The following is a 19728-nucleotide window of genomic DNA, read 5'->3' on the forward strand; positions in this document are numbered from 1 at the left end:
TATCCCACCTCCGGCAACCGTAATATCCCACCTCCGGCAACCCTAATATTCCACCTCCCCCAACCCTAATATTCCACCTCCCCCCAACCCTAATATCCCACCTCCCCCAACCCTAAATCCCCCCTCCCCCAACCCTAATATCCCACCTCCCCCAACCCAATCCCACCTCCCCCAACCCAATTAAAAAATAAAACATAGTGTGAGCACAGGACACCGATTCCATACAGGGTGACCACTGACCATTGGACTGGTTCTAGAGGTGAACCAGCACTACTGGCTTACGATCTAATGAACAAATGTTTATGTTGTGGGTGCGTTAGGGTTAGGCTAGGTTGAGCACGGACAGGGTTGGCTGGGCGTTGGGTTGGGTCACGGTTAGATAGATAAAATTCATTTCAGTGCTTGGCCTCAAATTCCAACAATGTTTATGCAAATTCAGTGGACACCCTTTGACTAACTGATTTTCTTTTCTCTTATAATTAGGTACCCGAATTTTGTAGTATAATACAGGCCAACAATATATCATCGCACCAACATTGTGTCGGACACTTCACGTTGACATGTCACTAGACATCCACAGTAGCGATGATGTTTCAGTCAAAGATTTACTGAAAAGCAAGTTCAAAATTGAAAGAGACAAAGGAGTGGTGCAGTTGAAACGTTATCTGCTTTCGTCACTGCAAAACAATGGTTTGTGATCTACTTATATTTTTGATATTCTGTGAGACAATTTATTCTAATTAGTTTACGGGGCACTCTCTCACTCAGAGATACATCTTATAGCCTATTTTTCAAAATAATTATCTTTCACCACAAATATCAAAAATGTTTTAATGGATGTGCACTGTGCAGTGTGCACGATATTCATGATTGCAATCATTAAGACTGACCACTGTTGGGTTATGCAAACTTCTTGAAACTTGAAGCATTTTATTGCCATCGCAGCACACTGGTAAGCTCAAACACTGCTCTTTTAAAGATGTAGCCTACCTAGCACAGTGGCATACAATATGTATAATGACCACCAACAATATTTTTTGTGACCAAATTTATTCCTTTCTAACCTTTTAGACCGACTCTCTCATCAGTACTTAGCAAACAAAGATGAATGAGGTTAACGGAATTTGAAGTATGACTAACCACTTTTTATACAATTGGACCGGAGAAAAATGATTCCTAAAAACAGATTTTGTAGACTTGAAAAAAAGCGAAGCGATTATGAGTGACCAGTATTTTGTAGTTTATTCTCAATACCTGGGGATTCTTTCCTCATAGATATTGCGGTTAAATTATAATTGTTAATAATTATGAAAAACCTCTGGGGGTAGAATACCATTAGAATGACATGATGACATCACAATTTTTTAGGTTATGATGTTATTTTTATTCACAGTAAAACCTTCCAAGTTTTTTTTTCCATAAGCGTCGTCCGGAATCCAGAATTTGACTGAATCATTCTTATCGCACGTTTCAAAATCAAATTTCGATTCCGAGTGGGAGCCTATCCAGGTGTTGTGCTTTATTATTGGTAAAGCCTGTCTCGAGAAGTAGGCAATAAAACTGATATATTACTTCATCCAGGGTTGCTTGTTCGGTTTAAAATGCATCGTGGAAAATGTTGATGACGACTTCGTTCGGAGTAAATCGTCGGCAATGCGGAGCACTGCCCAAAACTTGCTGACTCACGATGAAGTGAGGGTGAGGCTTGCTGCAGGTAAACTGTTCCGGACGTTCTCTCAAACATGTAACAAAGATAGCAAGCGTTTTACTTCGGACCCACTGTGTGATTGAAAGTTGTGCAGTGACTGTGAGATACAGTGCTCTTCTGGTGTAGGCTACTGGTGTCATTGTATCCTTGTAAACCGAATTACTCACTGTGACACATTATTTTGATATCTGAATAACTGAAAGATTTGATCACCATCATTTCAACACAAGTGGGGAGTAGTAATTCACAAATATATCTTGGATGCGAGCAAAGCTACTGAAAACTCAGCCTATATTTTGACATCGCCAATTTAGCAATACCAAAATAGAGGAATTGTGCTGTCTGCAAAACCAAATGCTCAATGTTCTGTTGTATAAGTAAAAGACCGAAGGTGTTGTTGCATGGTAACAGAGAATGTTTGCGTTTCAGGGGAACTGCTGGGAGCCTTGTGTAAGTCATTCGGAGCTGATACGTACGTTGAATGCTCGTCGCGTGTGCTTGAATTGATAAGAGATAATTTGAACCGTGATCCCAGTGCTGGAGTTGAAACCGAGAATAAGGAAAACGAAGTGGGAACTACCACCAGGAAACGGGTATTGAGTTGCTTACGTCATGATTTGGACAATTAATGATTTTGATATATTCCACTGAAATTTAATAAAGGAAGGGTTGCATCCTGTCGCTTTACATTTGGAACTGCATGTTTGAATATTTTCCTGTTTTTACATTCAACCCAAGTCTTAATGTATTTTGCCATATAAATCCACTCACCATTCTCTAAAGTTTGGTGTGAAAATAGCTGTGCGTATTGGCATACACGACTTCCTGTCTGCTATGCGACAGATGATAAAAATGCATTCAACTGCTCAGATGAATTCTGTCGATGCTGCTACCATCTATCATGAATCGGCCGGGTGGAGATATTTGGAGACCAGTATGAAATGTCTCCAGTATCTGATTGAAGGCTGTGGAAAACGCTTCAATCCATATGTGACTCAGGTTTGAATTGACCTCTTATTTTCGAATTCTGTCCATTCTCATTCAATTAAAGGGGCACTGCACTCTAAAAATGATGTGGTCTCAAATTTAAGGGCAATAAAAAAATTTGGCCGCAGCCGTTTTCTTCAAAACGCCACCGAAATGGAGCTGCAATTTATTCGAATTTCAATAGCAACTTCACGCTCCAGCAGTCACACAGAGATCGAACTTGATATAGTTGTCAGCCAATGTTATGAAGGAAATACGTCGTACACGCCAAGGTGGTTTAGATACCGCGTTCAACGGAAGATGTTTAGTCAGGCGATTTATGTCAAAATCGGGCCTAGTGTATTCTATTTCTTTCGGACGTAGGGCATGTACGACATATTTGCTTCATAACATCGGCTGACTACTATATAAAGTTAGATCTCTGCGTGACTGCTGGAGCATGAAGTCGCTATTGAAATTTCAATAAATTGCAGCTCCATTATGGTGGCGTTTTGAAGAAAACGGCTGCAGCCAATTTTTTTTTCTTCGTTTTGGCCTTCAATTTGAGATCACGTCATTTTTATAGTGTGGTGCCCCATTAATGGCTTCATGGTGGAATTCTGTCTCTAATTCATTAAGACACATTAGAGTACTGAGTCTGAATCTAGAGGGCATTGCTGCATTGCATACCAATGCGTGCACAGTCCGGGGTCCAACAAATTATAAACTTTGACTCTCAAGTTATCAGAAATGTCCATACTCCCGACTCCTACTACCTGGCCCTGCCAATAATGCCAAATTTTTGGCTGAAACCAAAGATTCTGAACATATCGTACATCTTACCCAGGAACTGCTCGATTTGATCTTCACCGCTCTGTCGCATGAAAACAGATTTGTTAGGGAAACTGGATACTATGTTTGCGCGTCACTTGTAAACATCGGCCAACCCGACAACGAAATGGCAGGTAATTCGGCATCCTACGCGAAGCCTGAGCTTGTAACAAGATTTTGTAAATATCTGCAGATGACAATCCGGACCGTAATAGCATTCTGAAGTATGGTGATCAGTTTTCACAATACTTGGCGAAGGGGCTGGCTGACAACTGGTCTCAGGTTAGTTACCAAGGATACATATTTCTGGTTTTCAATTAGAATTGAGTGCAATGCTTCAGGATGGGACATAATAATTTATCGGAGACACCTGTGAGCATAGGCGCCGACTTACGCGGTTACGAGGTGGCGCAGCCACCTCGTGACCATATTTACGAGGTGGCGGCCACCTCGTACACAATGCCCGAACGTCCAAATGATTAGTGACGAATAATTAATAATCAGGCGAATCGACGCGACCTCGTTAAAAACGTCGTCGAGTTCGATACGCGCGTGTGCCATGCGCGAAGCCAGGGGCTTTCGGGGACCGAAACCTTTTGAAACGCGAAACCACGTCATTTTGAAACGACCATTTTAACTCTAATATTCAGTTGCAATTCAATAATTGTATTATCATTGTTCCGCGGGGCCGATTTCCGAGAAGCATGTTGTCAATTAGTGAGAAGATTCTGTGATGATCTCCCGCTGAGATGGTCGCGAAATTAGGTCATCCATTCCCGTGCGCGTGGCAATCGTCGCTAGCCCGATTTATCGCGTCTCGAACAAGCCTGCATCTGCAATAGGCTCAGTTCACACGAAACCATCGCTTGCCTGCGCAATCGCATCTGTATTGGCGGCTTCGGCCTGGCGTACACGATATCATCGCTGGCATATACATGAGTGAGCATTCCTGAGCAATGAGCATCTGCGATAGGCCTGGTGCGAAAGATACCATTGCTGGCTTACCTATCGCGTCTCGGACCTGGCATGCTTTGGCTTCTATCTCTCGCTGGTTTGGAGACAATGCGGTCGAGTTTACGATAATTGGTGATTGTTTTATGTTACATTGATTAAAGAGCGACATCGCAAAACTGAATAACATCGAATCCCTGCACAGAGACTTTAACATGCGTAATTGATTCCCGCTAATACTTGAACGTAACGATCAGAAGATGTGTATCATGGCTTGAGTTCTAAAAGACTACACCTGAACCACCTGAAATCAGTGCCGTCAAGTTCGGACATTTTGATTTGCCAAAACTGTCATTGAGGCTGCGTAATACGCGCGCGTATTTAATTGTTCGCCAGAGATCAGGGACTCTCTAATTGACAGCACTTCCGGACTATTTGGCAAGCTTATCATACGCGTAAAATCGTCAACGTGAACACCATCCTAGATCTCCTCTCCCGACGATCTGCTTTTCTAAAATCTATATGATGTGCGCCCACATTCGTTTACAAAACCATTCTTAAGCTAGCTAGCTTCATGCGATAGTCTTCGTAATCGTAGCGCGAAATTGGAGGGTGTGTTGGTGTGTGCCTCCACATTGGAATTCATTGCTGCGCATATTCGTTTCTCTAAGAAGGCTTTGCCAGTGAGATTAATCGGAAAATGCAGCAATACAACACCGATATAATGAGAAAACAATTGACGCGGCGAATACTACTCAATACTATGTCAAACTCGAAACCCATTCGTAGCGATACTGATTACAATACACTCTTTCTCGTTTGCAACCATCCATATTTTTTGTTTTCAACTTGATACATTCGTACTCCGAAATTGTCGCACGAAGTCATTTTTCAGTGTTCCTTTCGTTATTAACGTGCAGTAGGCGATGCCATGCCATTGTCAAATATTGATGCATAACGAGATTCTGGGTGGCACAAATTCTGATTTTATTCGATTCGTTTGAACAGGCAACATTCTATATTCCGATCAACTTGATTGCTGGATGTACTCGTATTGAGAACAACAATATCGAATATTAAACTATTGGGCATTTGGTAGCCGGTGAATTTCTATTGATAAGATCGCGGCATGCGCACGGAAGTGGAATTAGTTCTAGCCCAGGGGTAGCCAACCAGCGGCCGTAGAAGGAAATTTGTGCAGTTGTCAACACGTAAGTCAATTAGTATGTGTTGGCGGCCATCGACATGCAAATTGAATTTACGAATTGACCGATGTACTCCCAAAATGCTTCACGAACGTAAAGCGGAAATGTACCAATGCCGCCAGAATCGCTGTTTTAATCTGCAAACAGTTGCCGCGATGCGAGCTAATCAGCGCGAAGCCAGCAATCGCAAGAGACAACTATTGATTGGCTGCGCGATTTCGCGTTTGTAATCATCATTATTGTCTGCTTGAAACCTTATGTTCGAGAGTTGTCATGTGTTAATTGCGAACTTGCCAGGCCAGTGGGTAGCGTATTTAGTTACTCACACCACAGCGCATTACGCGTGAATTACATTGATACAACTCCAAATTCTCAGTGACGTAAATTCTGATTTCGGTTCGGTGCATTCCGTCGGACAGACTAGTAGCGCAGTTATATTTTCGTACGATCGTACTCGTGCCGTTTCAAGATTCCATTTAATAACTCGACTGCATGGTTTGATAATAATGATCACAGGGCCGGTATTAAAACGCCACACGAATAGTTTAACGCTGCACGTGAACCAGCGGCATGTAATAAAGTGCGACGATGACGTCATCGATATGGAAAAATTATGCGTCACAAGACTTCGCCACCTCGTAAAAAAATAAAAGTCGGCGCCTATGCCTGTGAGTGTTTGTTAAGTATGAATGGTCGTCACTTTAATTTTGACGGCTTTTTGCCATCATATTTTCTAATATACCACTAAAGATGGGCCATCCATCACCCTTTAAAAGACCCTATTATTACCTTCTGTGTTTATTCATATATGTCATGCCACAATTCAGATCACATCTGTGTGGCTGTGCCCTCAAGACAGGGGCAGGCAACATACGGCCTGCGAAGGGATTTTGTCCGGCCCGCGGACAGTTTTCCGTCTTACATGATAATATGGCCCGCGGACCCAGTCTGCCGAGATTCCCCACTACTTGCTTACTACGTCAAATGTTAGTGACTGTATGTTATTATATACATACGTGTATGCGCAGCGTGCGAGAGTGGAGCTTACGCGTAAGTTCATCAAAGCGAGAAGACTTGCGTTATCGGCATTTCCAATGTACTCAACCCTAATGTCGTTTGTGGTACGGTAATCATGGTGTTTGTCGACTACAATGGTCATTTACACGAGGCTGGTATTTCATATTTTTGATTCCGTAACTGCCGACTTGTAGCATGGCACACTTCTAGGCTTTTGTAAGACACCGCTTATGTCATTCTCAAATTCACATTGTCTTCAGCACTATCGGCGAGAAATGGCTTTGAAGTGACATTGCCGTCGTTAAAATACATTAATTAATTACGATATATTCCTTGTATATGTGGATAAATGAGCGAATAATGTATCGATTCAGCAATCCCGCCCGCCAAGTACTTGATATTCCTATATCGGGCAAGCCGACTAGAGTCCTATATCCGGCCCGCCCCTGCCAAAAGAGGATTTACAAACATAGTTTAATAAAATGTATCTTAGTATCTGTAGTTTAGACACGACTTTGAGGGACATCGTGTTTAATTTAATGATTAAATCACCAACTTTTGGCTTGTCCGAGTCTGAAGCCTCGCAAACATGAAATACATTATTGTTGGTGGATTATAGATACTAATAATATTCCGTTATGGTAGTCGGACAGAACGAGCTAACATGCCTACGAACTTAATGTGAATATTCTCCAATAGTTTGATAGCCTGTTATGTATCCTACAATTTGTAGCATATATAAAGCAATAGTATTTCCGATAGATCTCATGTATTCACGGTGGGAGTACGCAGATGTAATTTCTGATTATGCAATTGGTCGTACCGGACTATCCAATTTTCGTAATCCGGTACAATCCATCATAATTCATTTCAACGTTCTTTAATCAGCTTCATAAGTGTGCATTTGCACGATTACTATCGTAGATAACTCGAACGAACACTTGAATTTAGTAATTCTAACCTTGCTAAAGGGAAATATACTCGTGTTCAGGTACGATTAGCATCATCCACGGCAGCTCGATATTTTCTCATGTCTATACCCGACAAGGATGTGAGAGCGACATTCTTTCCTCTGCTTCTGCCAAGAATATGTCTGAATCGGTAATTTTATTTGATTGTATTGCACTGATGTGACGGAATTAAATTGTTCCGACACGATTGGTGGCAGGTACTACGTTGCTGACGGGGTTCGGATCTATACGCAGGAGACTTGGAAGCAGTTATCGGAGGGAAAAGGCCGTGACTTGGTGGAGACTTACATCAATGACGTAGTGGACTACTACGCACGGTCAACGCAGGCTGATAATCATGCTGTAAGGGAAGCGGCTTGCGCGTGCATTGCCGAGCTTGGAAACAAGGTGGAGTCAATATACGGTTAACTAGAAACTGTATTTTGTGGAAAGTAACAACTCCGTCTCTTACTGACATCAATTGTTAGGTGTTAAAAGTGTATCAGTTCTCTTTATTAACAATTTCATCATTTCCAAACTCCACAAGATCATGACAAAATAAAAAGGGAGGAGTCATAATGACTTGGAGTGTCTGCATAATACATAATAGTATATATGCCCGTCTTGGATACGAGTTCACAATCCCATCGGTGGCTGTCATCCTAGCACCCAGCCACTGACGTGCAACATCCGTTCCAATGCTGAGCCCGCACTCTTGAATTGGGTAGGGTTACAGGAGGAAGGGCATCTGGCACAAATACTTGGGCCGAACTGTAATGCGGATCGTTGATACGCAGTGGCAATCCTTACACTGGAAAAGCCGAATGACAAATTAACTGACGCACGCCTGTTTTGAAATCATAACTACATTTCTGCATAATGACTCTGGCATGAAATTATTGTTGCAGTACCTATCGAAGCCATTTGTCCAGCCAGCATTTAGTCTCAGTTGCTAGTTGATGATATGAGATTTACTTCCAAAATTTGTTTGTTGTATTGAACTTGAAGATTTCTTTCGTCACAGCATCTATTTTAACAATACCTATATTAAAACTCAAAGACTTCAAGAGTGAAACAAATATGGCGAAGTATGATGTAGCAATCAAATATTCTTTGCCATATTTGTTTCACTTTTGGTGTCTTCGAGTTTGTATGTATGTATCGTTGCAATGGATGTTGTGATGAAACAAATTTATTTCTGGCTATATACATTTGTATTTGCTGAGATTTTGGATTTTTTTCAATAATATCACTTCTACATCTGGTAGATACGTCCGAGTGCACTGAAGCCACACGTCGACAGATTGTTGAAGACATTGCTGGAATGTTTTAAGGACGATAGTTGGCCCGTGCGAGACTCGGCTTGTGTTGCTTGCGGCAACTTCATCGTTGAATTCGGAGGTGAGAGGGGGCATCATGTTTCGTTACCTTCGAAATGTTGTTCGGATTTCTAGATAAGTGTTTGAAAAAGTTTTCTTCCATTGGTAGAGGAGTCCATCGGTGTGAAGGATGAACTCTATGCTTTATTCCTGCGAAACTTGCAAGACCCTATCGCTTCGGTGAGACAGGGCGCGGCTGGCGCGTTAGCAAACTTTGTGAAAGCTTACAGTAAGTGTCGTCCTGTTGCCAACGTACGTCCGCATGAAATAGTTTGCTTTTCGTGAATGTCTTTCAAGATTTCCAAGTGTACCCTATCATCATAATCATCCAGTCATTGATAATTTCATCGGGGTTGTACTTTTGAATCTGTTTGAATTCCTTTATTGTGTATTGTGTCTGCCACCCAAGTTTGAATATATGTATTCTTGCAATATTCAAATGCCTGATGAAACATAAGTATTTTTGCATGAGATCGAGAACAGATTCAAAAATTTTGAAAATTCTTGTCATATCAACAGCACTAGACATTTGGTTATGCCAAAATCAGGCAACTATCAGTTTTGATCACACTCGCGTAACTAATCCAAGCTCTAAGCTTTGACGTACAATTGAATATTGCATTCATATCACCCGAACTGTCGAGTCATCGATGTTGAGGCCCGTCTTAATTGTTGAGTTGGCATATTTGAAAATCTGGTATCTGATCCTCTAATGCAGGGCCGGGCAACATACAGCCCGCGGGCCGGACAGCCCGCGCGCAGCTTCCCGTCCTAAATGATATTATGTGGCCCGCGGCCGATCAGTCTGCCGAGATTCCCCACTGCTTGCTTACTATACGTAAACTTTTAGTGACTGTATGTCAATGTATTCGAGTGTGCGTACAGCGCAGCGGGCGAGAGTGGAGCTTACGGGTAAGTTCGTCGAAGCGAGAAGAGTTGCATTGTTAGCATTTACTATGTACTAAACCCTCATGTTGTTTGTGGTAATCATGGTGTTTGTCGACTGCAATGGTCTTTTACACCAGGCCGTTATTTCTTATTTTTGATTCCGTAACCGCCAACTGGTAGCACTGCACACGTCCGTGCTTTTGTGAGACACCACGTAAAAGTTATGCCGATGAGATGGCGAGGAGGAGCCTAAATAAACCGCCAACACTTAGGTAGCAATTCCAGATTTTGTAGCCGTGAATTATACCTCTGCACTATCTCGCCACCTACTCAACCCTAATATCTTGGTAAATTTGGGGTACCGGGATTATCGAACAACTTAAAATCTTAATTTTTAAAGATTGCGCATTTTGTTGATTGGTCAGAGAGAAGCCGACATGGCAGTACATGTATGACAGTGGTTCTCAAACTGGGGGGCGTTAAAGCATCTGAAGGGGGCGCGAAGTCACAGTCACCTGAAAAATTTTTCGCGCTGCGCGCGATTTACCTCGAGCTCAGGGTGTGTACTCCATCTATTGTCCGAATTTCATATTTGAGAATTCTCTCATCATTAGCCATAACCTTTAATGCCATCAAACTATCCGTTGGGATGGCTAGCATTCTCATTCAACTCTTTAATGTGATATCACGATAAGGGGGGCGCGGAATTTTTCACTATCAAAAAGGGGCGTGTTCCAAAAAGTTTCAGAATCACATGACAATGCTGTTTTCAAATCCACATTCTCTTCGTCATTATCGGCGAGAAATTGCTTTGAAATAACATTACTTAGTTAAAATACTATCATTAAATACGATTTATTCCATGTATAATGTATATGTGAATAAATGGGCAAATATAATGTAGCGATTCAGCAATCCGGCCCGTCAAGTACTCAATTTTCCTATATCCGGCCCGCCGACTCGAAAAGTTGCCCGCCCCTGCTCTAATGGCTAATCCATACTTAAGTTCCTTCAAAGCAGTGAACTTTCACATGTCTTGAAATAAAAGTGGCCAGAACAAAAGTAGCCTGGGATGAGGAAACTTAGGCCCAGGCACTGTAGATCCAATAAATACTGAACCTATATAGCCAACAGCTTTTATCAATATGCAAGCTCAATATTAAGGACCTCAACGAAATGATAGCATTGAAATCGTCCTAAGAATTTTCTGGCAGTTTATTATATGTTGATACTTGATAGTGTGTCTATTTTAAGCTGGAAGTCTCGACGTGGTTCTGTCCGAAATTCGCGAAGGCCTTCGAGGCATTGAACAGCAACCAGAAAACACGGAGAAATACACAGGACTGGATAAGTCACCGGCACAGTTTGGTGTTGCCAAGAGATTGCGAGACAATGATGTTGATCTTCATAGCAACCAGTGAGTGGAAATGGAGTTTGTAGACGTGCCATACATTACTAGTTTGGAGACGGTTTTGCGTCATAATTTCATATATTGTATGATTATGATAAGACTGGCACGTGTTCTAACTACAACATGTAAACCAATAATGCATTTCAAATGATAGACAAAGGGAAACCACATCTGTAGTGTTGTCCCATCCACTCTAGTAGATGAAAAATTCATTGATGCGTACGAGACTCGTATGGAGTGCGATTTACATCTCTTATTATGCCTTCAATGACCAAACAGCAATACCCTTTACACCTTATACTTGCTTGGTTTCACAGGCTAGAAAATTAGATCCCAAGAGCTGTTCATTGTTCAACTTTACTGAATACTTGAAAACCTACTATCAAATCATCTTCACGATATCTGATGATTTTGTATACTTTTGTTTGTTTTGTTGTGTTTCTCGGAAAAAGTATAGTATGCTGTCCTTTGGGAGTGTTGTTTGCTCAGAAGTGGAATCATTTTGCTGAAAACTGCATCATTAAACAGTTAGTCCCGAGTCATGGCAGAAATGGATTATGGTGTCTATAGATTGTTTGAATGTATGGAACATCAAAACTGATTCAGAAGTTCGGCTGATCATAATCTGATCGCTGGTGATGATAAAATCCTTTACACATTTCACTACTGTGATGTTTGAGATTTTGCAATAGTTCAACCTGAGTTACTTGTAAGTGATGTAGTATGTAGAAAGTAAGTAGTTGTAAAAAGTACATTTGGTGGAGGTGTCACATACTTTTACCAGTTAATCTGAGGTGACTAGTTCCGAAACTTGCGAATGTATCTCTTATCGTTGCACACCAAACTTGGCTCAATTCCAACGAGTAGAAGTGAAGCTATCAGAATTTGAAAATTTTGAATTAATTATATGAAAAAAAATTGAAAATTAGTTTTTCGAATTTTACTGGCTAACCCATGAAATCGTTGCGTTTTCTACAAAAAGTTGTGAAACAAATTCGACTAATTCCACCTTGTAGAAGTGAAGATCTTATTTCAATAATCATTCTTGGATTACCCACAGTAAATAGCCTACTAGTTTTTAAATTAAACGATTTTCAACTCTAATAACTTCGCTTCTGCCTGTTGAAATCGAACCAAATTTGCTGTGTATCGTTTTATTGGTCTACTTGGCAATTTCACAGTACAATTTAAATAATTTTTTTTCTAGTAAATTCAAAATTTTCAAACTATGATAGATTCACTTCTACTAGTCAGAGTTGAGTTAAATTTTGTGTGCAAGGTTTTAGCCAACCTAACAATTTTAGCTGATAGTCGCGTATGGCGTATGATACACGATATTCTGCTCTGCACAATTGAAGCGACGTTACCCATCCCCGTTATTTTACTTCCAGAACAATGTACTCTTGCGGGTCGCTTGCGCCCAAAATGGGCCGAGGACGGGACGCGTTTCCAACCGGAACGCAGACCACTGGATCCAGAGGCGGATGTAGCGATTGTAGGTTTCAACGTCCTTCTGAACCTTGGGAAAGGTCAGACGGTTGTGTTTGCTTGCTATCGGAATTACTTTCCACAAGCGAAAAGATTGCCCCTGCTGGTACGGTGTTATTTTTGTCCCACAGCTTGATGGGGAACAATCGCCTGTTTCTTTGTTGTAGACGTGTCTGAGAAAGTCTCTGGAGTATTCCCGGATGTTGTGAAAGCGGCAGGTTTCAGACAGTACAGCCACCATATTGTTTTTCTAGAGACCATATGCAGACAGGTAAGCAACCCGATTTGTGGAACATGAAATGTGGAATGCGGTGACCTACGAGTTTACTGCTACTCAAGTAGAAGTAACACCGAAAATTTTTACGCAAAATTAACTAGACGTAGCAATTTTTAAGATTTGTCAAAACTAGTAGAAGTTTCAAATAAAAGGTAAATATATACTGTAGTAGTTTGGAAAAGTATATACCTTTACAGCAGGGTCAGCTTGCACTAGAACTTGAAATCCAAAATTTTTGTCTATGCCAAAATCAGTCAACTTTCAGCTTTTGGATCACACCCACCTAACCAACTGACCAATCTGGGATTGGAATCTTCAAGCTTTGATTTCCGATTGAATAATCCGTTCATATCACCTCGAACGCTCGAGTCATCGATATTGAGGCCTATCTTGAAAAATTTGGTATCTGATCCTCTGATCAGGACTGAAGTTCCTTCAAAATATTGAACTTTAATATGTTTTGAAATTGTAGTGGCCATTACAAAAGTTACCAGGAATGAGGAAACCCAGATACTGTATTTCACAAAATCTTCATATCATTAGCATAGGATTTTTCAAGTGCAGACCCTAATTATTTTTTGGTGATCGTACAGACCCTTATTGTGATCTAGCTCGAAATTATTTTTGAAAAATGCATTAATCAGGGTCATCGTGGTGATCAATTTTGCGCAGTCCTAATCCAAATCATGGCCTTATTGCCATCTGGTATATAAAGCTACCGTGGTTGATGACAAAAAAGTTATCATTTCTGTCCGTCATGGCCTGATTACCAGTCGGAGTACAACTGTTAGTGATAGCATCGTGCTTGTCGCTATTGTGACCTGTGGGGAACATTTTTCTCAGCGATTGCATAGACTGGCCCTACTATTAATGTTAATATAATTTGTGACGCTACATTATGTAGGACTCCTAAATGTTAACCACAGCATTTTGGTCACGTCAATGAAGCCTGTCATCTGCCTGTTTTTCTGTAGCACTATTGCAGATATGTACACCTGATAATGAATAAAGCACATATGTTTGTCACAAGCGCACTTGATTTACTCGATTCGACATCTATTTTGTTATGCAGTTACCAATCATTGCGACCAGGATGGGAAAAAAGGCATTCAAGCCCCACTTGGAATTATTTTATGAAATAATATTCTATGCATTGGTAAGTAGTCTAGCCTACTGTTACAGTGCCGTCTTACTTTTTTTCAACTGAATAAGGCCAATTTACTGCCAAACCATTTACTTAGGAAGCAGGGTTGTAACCAAGTCACAAGGCTCCGAGTCACAAGTCAGTCTCACTTTTATAGTTTTGACTTGAGTCACATTTAATTCACCATCGAGTCGAGTCGAAGTCAGCGAGCAGTGGTTCGAGTCGTAGTGTTATGACTCCAGTCCAAGTCAAATTGTTGACGATTAGATTTCGAGTTAAAGTCTGGTTAAACCCACATTTTTCAGCTCTGCTTGGTGATAACGAATAGGGTGGAGTGAAAAATGAAAATTTTTGAATTTCAAAAAAGGGTCTTGATATGTGGTGCCAAATAGTAAACAAATAAATTCTATCATAATTTTGGGTTCATAAACCCTCTAGTGGTCGTGCAATTTCACCGAACGAGCCAAAAACAGCTAATTTCGCCATATCTTGATCATCACTTACACTAGAAAGTCAGTTTTGGGCTTAAAAGATGCAGAAGCAACATGTTTCTATCTCACTTCCATAGAACTTACTCTTAAAAATGAACAGAAAAAAAGTTACAAGCAAATTTCTGATTTTATAGGTAAAATTAAGCACTGAAGCAGTGGGTAGGATGTCAAAAGCGTGTAGTGATTGATCTTATGACTGAGCAACATACCCTATCAATTAGAACTACTTTTCAAAACTTTCTCAAACAAATGAAACCCCCTCCAAGCATAATTAAGGCTCGGGCATCGAATAGAGACTGCTAAAACTGTATTTAAAACAGCGTCCATTGGTAGTGCAGCGTCACGATATCGGTAAGTTTATAACAACGGCCCTCATGAGATTTCTTACCAAAATGCTGTCGTAGGGTTTGTGTCATATTTGTCACAAAGCTCCTGACTGAAAGCACAAAAATTGAAAATACACATTCAAAACACAAACATCAATTCTATACTGGAAACAGAAAATTTTTGTAGCAGTATCATATGAGTATCAGTGTGCACAAACATTAAAATCATGTTTAGTATCGAAATATTTCATCTGCTTTCAAGACTTCAGTTTTGTCTGATGAGGCCATCTCTACGTTTAAATCCTGAAACATTGAGCAGATGCTTATGTCACCACGGTCCCATGTCTTTCCACTGCCTGGTTGTGGCAAGGATGACTGAGCCTTAATGGTGATTATCATAGGTTTCCCAGCTCGTGATCAGACAAGGTCTTGATTGCTACGCAGGCGGCTGTTCAATATCTTTGTGGTTTAAGTTGACAATTTGGTGGAAAGATTAAGCCTTGATGTTGATAACTGGAATTTGGAAGAAACTGATGTTCAATGTCGCTGTTTTTAGGTTTGGTGTCATTTATATATCTTCCTTCAAATTCATAATTGGAATTTGGTATGGTGTGGTTGTTCTGCGCATAGCTGTAATCTTGTTAACTGTAAATCTTCGGACGTTTCCCTCCTCGTCACCAAAGCATTCCCAGCAAAATATTTTCTGGATGTTCAAAATGAGCATTTCTTCGTAGCCAAGATAGTGCAAGGGAGTGAATTCGGGTATCAGTCAGCTTTGTGACACGGGAAACTATATTGTGGAAATTTTTAGCACCATCTACAATGGAATTGTGCATTTTTATTTCAAACCATGACGGAAAATAGATCTCCATGCAGAATTGAGCAAGACAGTTCAGATTTCTCGATGGACGACTCTGTCCCACATAGTACTTTGAAATTTGAGAGTCAACCATATTGAATGAACGACGGGCCCAGCCTCTAAATATTGCCGATCTGGTTCCAATTGACGACTTTGAAGGAGGATATATAAATGAAACCAAACCCTAAAGCAGCAACATTGACACCAGCATCTGATTCTTCCAAATTCCAGTTATCAACATCAAGGCTTAATCTTTCCACCAAATTGTCAACTTAAACCTCAAAAATATTGAACAGCCGCCTGCATCGCAATCAAGACCTTGTCTGATCACGAGCTGGGAAACCTATGATAATCACCATTAAGGCTCAGTCATCCTTGCCACAACCAGGCAGTGGAAAGACATGGGACAGTGGTGACATAAGCATCTGCTTAATGTTTCAGGATTCAAACGTAGAGATGGCCTCATCAGACAAAAACTGAAGTCTTGAAAGCAGATGAAATCTTTCAATACTAAACATGACTTTATTGTTTGTGCACACTGATACTCATGTGATACTGCTACTGCTTCTGTTTCCAGTATAGAATTGATGTTTATGTTTTGAATGTGTATTTTCAATTTTTGCGCTTTCACTCAGGAGCTTTGTGACAAATATGATACAAACCCGATGACAGCATTTTGGTAAGAAATCTCATGAGGGCCGTTGTTATAAACTTACCGATATCGTGATGCCGCACTACCAATAGACGCTGTTTTAAATACAGTTTTAGCAGTCTCTATTCGATGCCCGAGCCCTATTTATGCTTGGAAGGGGTATCATTTGTTTGAGAAAGTTTTGAAAAGTAGTTCTAATTGATAAGGTATGTTGCTCAGTCATAAGATCAATCACTACACGCTTTTGACATCCTACCCACTGCTTCAGTGCTCAATTTTAACTATAAAATCAGAAATTTGTTTATAATTTTTTTCTGTTCATTTTCAAGAGTAAGTTCTATGGAAGTGAGATAGAAACATGTTGCTTCTGCATCTTTTAAGCCCAAAACTGACTTTCTAGTGTAAGTGATGATCAAGATATGGCGAAATTAGCTGTTTTTGGCTCGTATGGTGAAATTGCACGACCACTAGAGGGTGTATGAACCCAAAATTATGATAGAATTTATTTGTATACTATTTGGCACCACATATCAAGACCCTTTTTTGAAATTCAAAAATTTTCATTTTTCACTCCACCCTAATAACGAATCCTTCGCATTCGTAATATACTAATTTTCCTCACTTTAACAGTTTCTGGTCGCATTTCCAAGTGCACGTAATAATAAACGAAATACCAATAGTGAGGTAACTTTACTATTCTTTGAAATAACAATGAAATGTCAGACTTGACTGTCCGAGTCTCGAGTCATATGACTTGGCCCAAGTCATGCGTAATGACTCAAGTACAAGTCCAGTCAATACACAGATTGAATCAAGTCGAGTCATTTTCAATATTTTCAGAAAATGACTCGAGTCAAGTCGACTCACCAAAAAATCGTGACTCAAGGTCAATACAACTGACAAACTCATACTCTGTTGTCATCATATGGTTAGAGATATTGTGAGGGGGTCAGTAATACAGTACGTTTTGCCTACTTTACTTCTTACTCGAATGTCTATGTCTTTAGATTTCTGTGTAGCAGTTTTAACAAAACTTCCTACTCATCAGACTTTGGATTTTGTGAAGTAGTTTTAAGATGGGATGGCCCTATCCGAGTATATTTTCGAGGGTCGCACCGATTTGTAGTGGCACTAGTGATTTTGAGTTACTTTGAAAGTTGCCACCTGCTTTTTGAAACTTGTGAATAATTTACGAATCTTCATTTTCTACTTCCGCTTGAAATAGTCATGACATGCACTGGAAATCGCTGCGACATGTAATAGATTAGAAATTTACCGCTTTAGTTCTACTTCTACACAAGGACCAACGAATAGCACCTCTGGATATATTCTACTTGGGATCAGTGTTGGGATGACTCGAGTCATGACTTGACTCGAGTCAGACTCGAGTCACCTTTTTCGTATGACTTGACTTGACTCGAGTCACTTTGCTAAAATGACTTGACTTGACTTGACTCGGCGTATCAGAAATGTGGATTGACTCGTGACTCGGAGCAAAATTCACGAGTCAATTTCAAGTCATCAAGTAAAAATCACCTTATCTTGCATATGTTCGGATTGTTCGCCAAACACTTGTGTAACCCATGAGAGCGACCAATCATTCATCCTGCGTTTTACTGATCGTCAAATATTCTCTCACAAATATATGGACCACAAACGAAGTGATCGAAGCTACAACTTACGTTGTCGTAAACTAGTAGTAAAGTAATTTAATAGCAAAATATATATTTCTGTTCTCTAACCGAACCTCTTGTTTTATTTAAATTGTAATCGAATATAGTTTATATACTCCTCAGCCATTGGCGCAGATTCGAATTGTATCATACCAATATTATGTATAAATGGATGATACATTGCATCTTATCAATTCGTTTCTCGATTCTTTATCTTGACTGGTAACTATAAAATGAGGCTATGCAATTACTTACGTAGTTTACCAGTTCTATTTGAGCGATACAGCCCCTTATTACATGTATTTGTATATTCAACTCTATATTCGTTCTTTCGTTCATCGGTTCAGAATCAATGACCAATCAATCTGTTATTCAGACACCTAGCGAAATGCAATGACGTAATCACTAATCATGCTTCATACTTCGAAAAGCCGACTTGACTTGAATTTTGACTTGACTCGTGACTTGACTTGACTTGACTCGAGTCACCTTTGAAAATCGATTGACTTGACTTGACTCGAGTCAAAATGTGCGATGGCTCGAAATGACTCGTGACTCGAAGGTAGTGACTTGATCCCAACACTGCTTGGGATATGGTTAACACATCTCTGCTACATTGACTCGAGTACTTTCCTGACCATTCATTTTCTACATGTACTCCTCACAATTTTGGCATATCGCAGAAATGATTACTTCTTCTTGTAACTGAGTAGAATTTCTATGCATTGCTGCGCCAGGTCTGCACGTATCCACTATCCAGCTGGTGGGACAAAATTGCAGCTGTCACCTGTCAGTTCTAATTCGAGTTGACCATCATGCGCGCATTTCTTGATGCACGCCTTTGGACATCCCGATAATCATGTATGTATTCAACGACAGGAATGCGATACTCCACTCACAAGCACCGCGGCAGAAGATTGCCTTGCTAGTCTCGCAGGTATTTTGGGCCCGTCCATTCTTCGCGGAAGGATCGAAGCTGCCGATAGCAGGTGTGATAGTGTCTAGTGCTGCTGTTGCGAGGAGATTTAAGCTTTGTCTGTTTTCAGGTACCTCGAAGCTTACGATGGGTCTGTGAAAAGGAGCTCTCCAAATTTTTTCGCGGCCGCTACTGGCTCGCTGACTCCGTTTCCGAGAGACATGGATCCTTTTGCGAACGCCACTGACGTTTAGATGCATCCTTTCAACTTGTCCGCTGGCTAAACTTTGTGCCACGATTGGCGCGTTTTTTTTCAACTGTTTTCGTGTACTGTAGCGTCAAATGTCGGCGATATATATCGTCCTTGTCAATAAAGCTTTGGTAACTTTTCCACTTTGTGAAGTCTATTACCTAAGCCAGGGGTGTCAAACTCAACTTGCGTCGCGGGCCGGATTCAAACCTTCAGATCGCTCGCGGGACGCATCAGTCGACTGATTCCAAAATATTACCTCCAAACTCATGCCATTGTTTTTAATTTGAGTAGCTTACCTTATCATCAAGCCTCTATACACACGATAGTTCGCGCCTATATCACA

At 40.6% G+C, this 19728-nt stretch overlaps 1 protein-coding gene across 1 annotated transcript; it reads left to right on the forward strand.

The window, feature by feature from the left end:
* The first annotated feature begins 310 nt into the window (after window positions 1-310).
* Window positions 311-19522, forward strand: LOC145450141 (uncharacterized). Its single transcript, XM_080328633.1, has 17 exons — window positions 311-690; window positions 1421-1509; window positions 1582-1714; window positions 2138-2301; window positions 2579-2707; window positions 3522-3639; window positions 3699-3787; window positions 7670-7779; window positions 7847-8036; window positions 8897-9029; window positions 9117-9236; window positions 11150-11312; window positions 12698-12900; window positions 12962-13065; window positions 14144-14227; window positions 19096-19205; window positions 19263-19522. Exons 1-17 carry the CDS (start codon window positions 561-563, stop codon window positions 19384-19386), a joined length of 2193 nt encoding a protein of 730 aa, XP_080184759.1. The 5' UTR covers window positions 311-560; the 3' UTR covers window positions 19387-19522.
* Window positions 19523-19728: the final 206 nt, after the last annotated feature.

Source organism: Botryllus schlosseri, chromosome 11, assembly GCF_051294905.1.
Source record: "Botryllus schlosseri isolate E-star chromosome 11, Bs_hap1, whole genome shotgun sequence".
Lineage (NCBI taxonomy): Eukaryota > Metazoa > Chordata > Ascidiacea > Stolidobranchia > Styelidae > Botryllus > Botryllus schlosseri.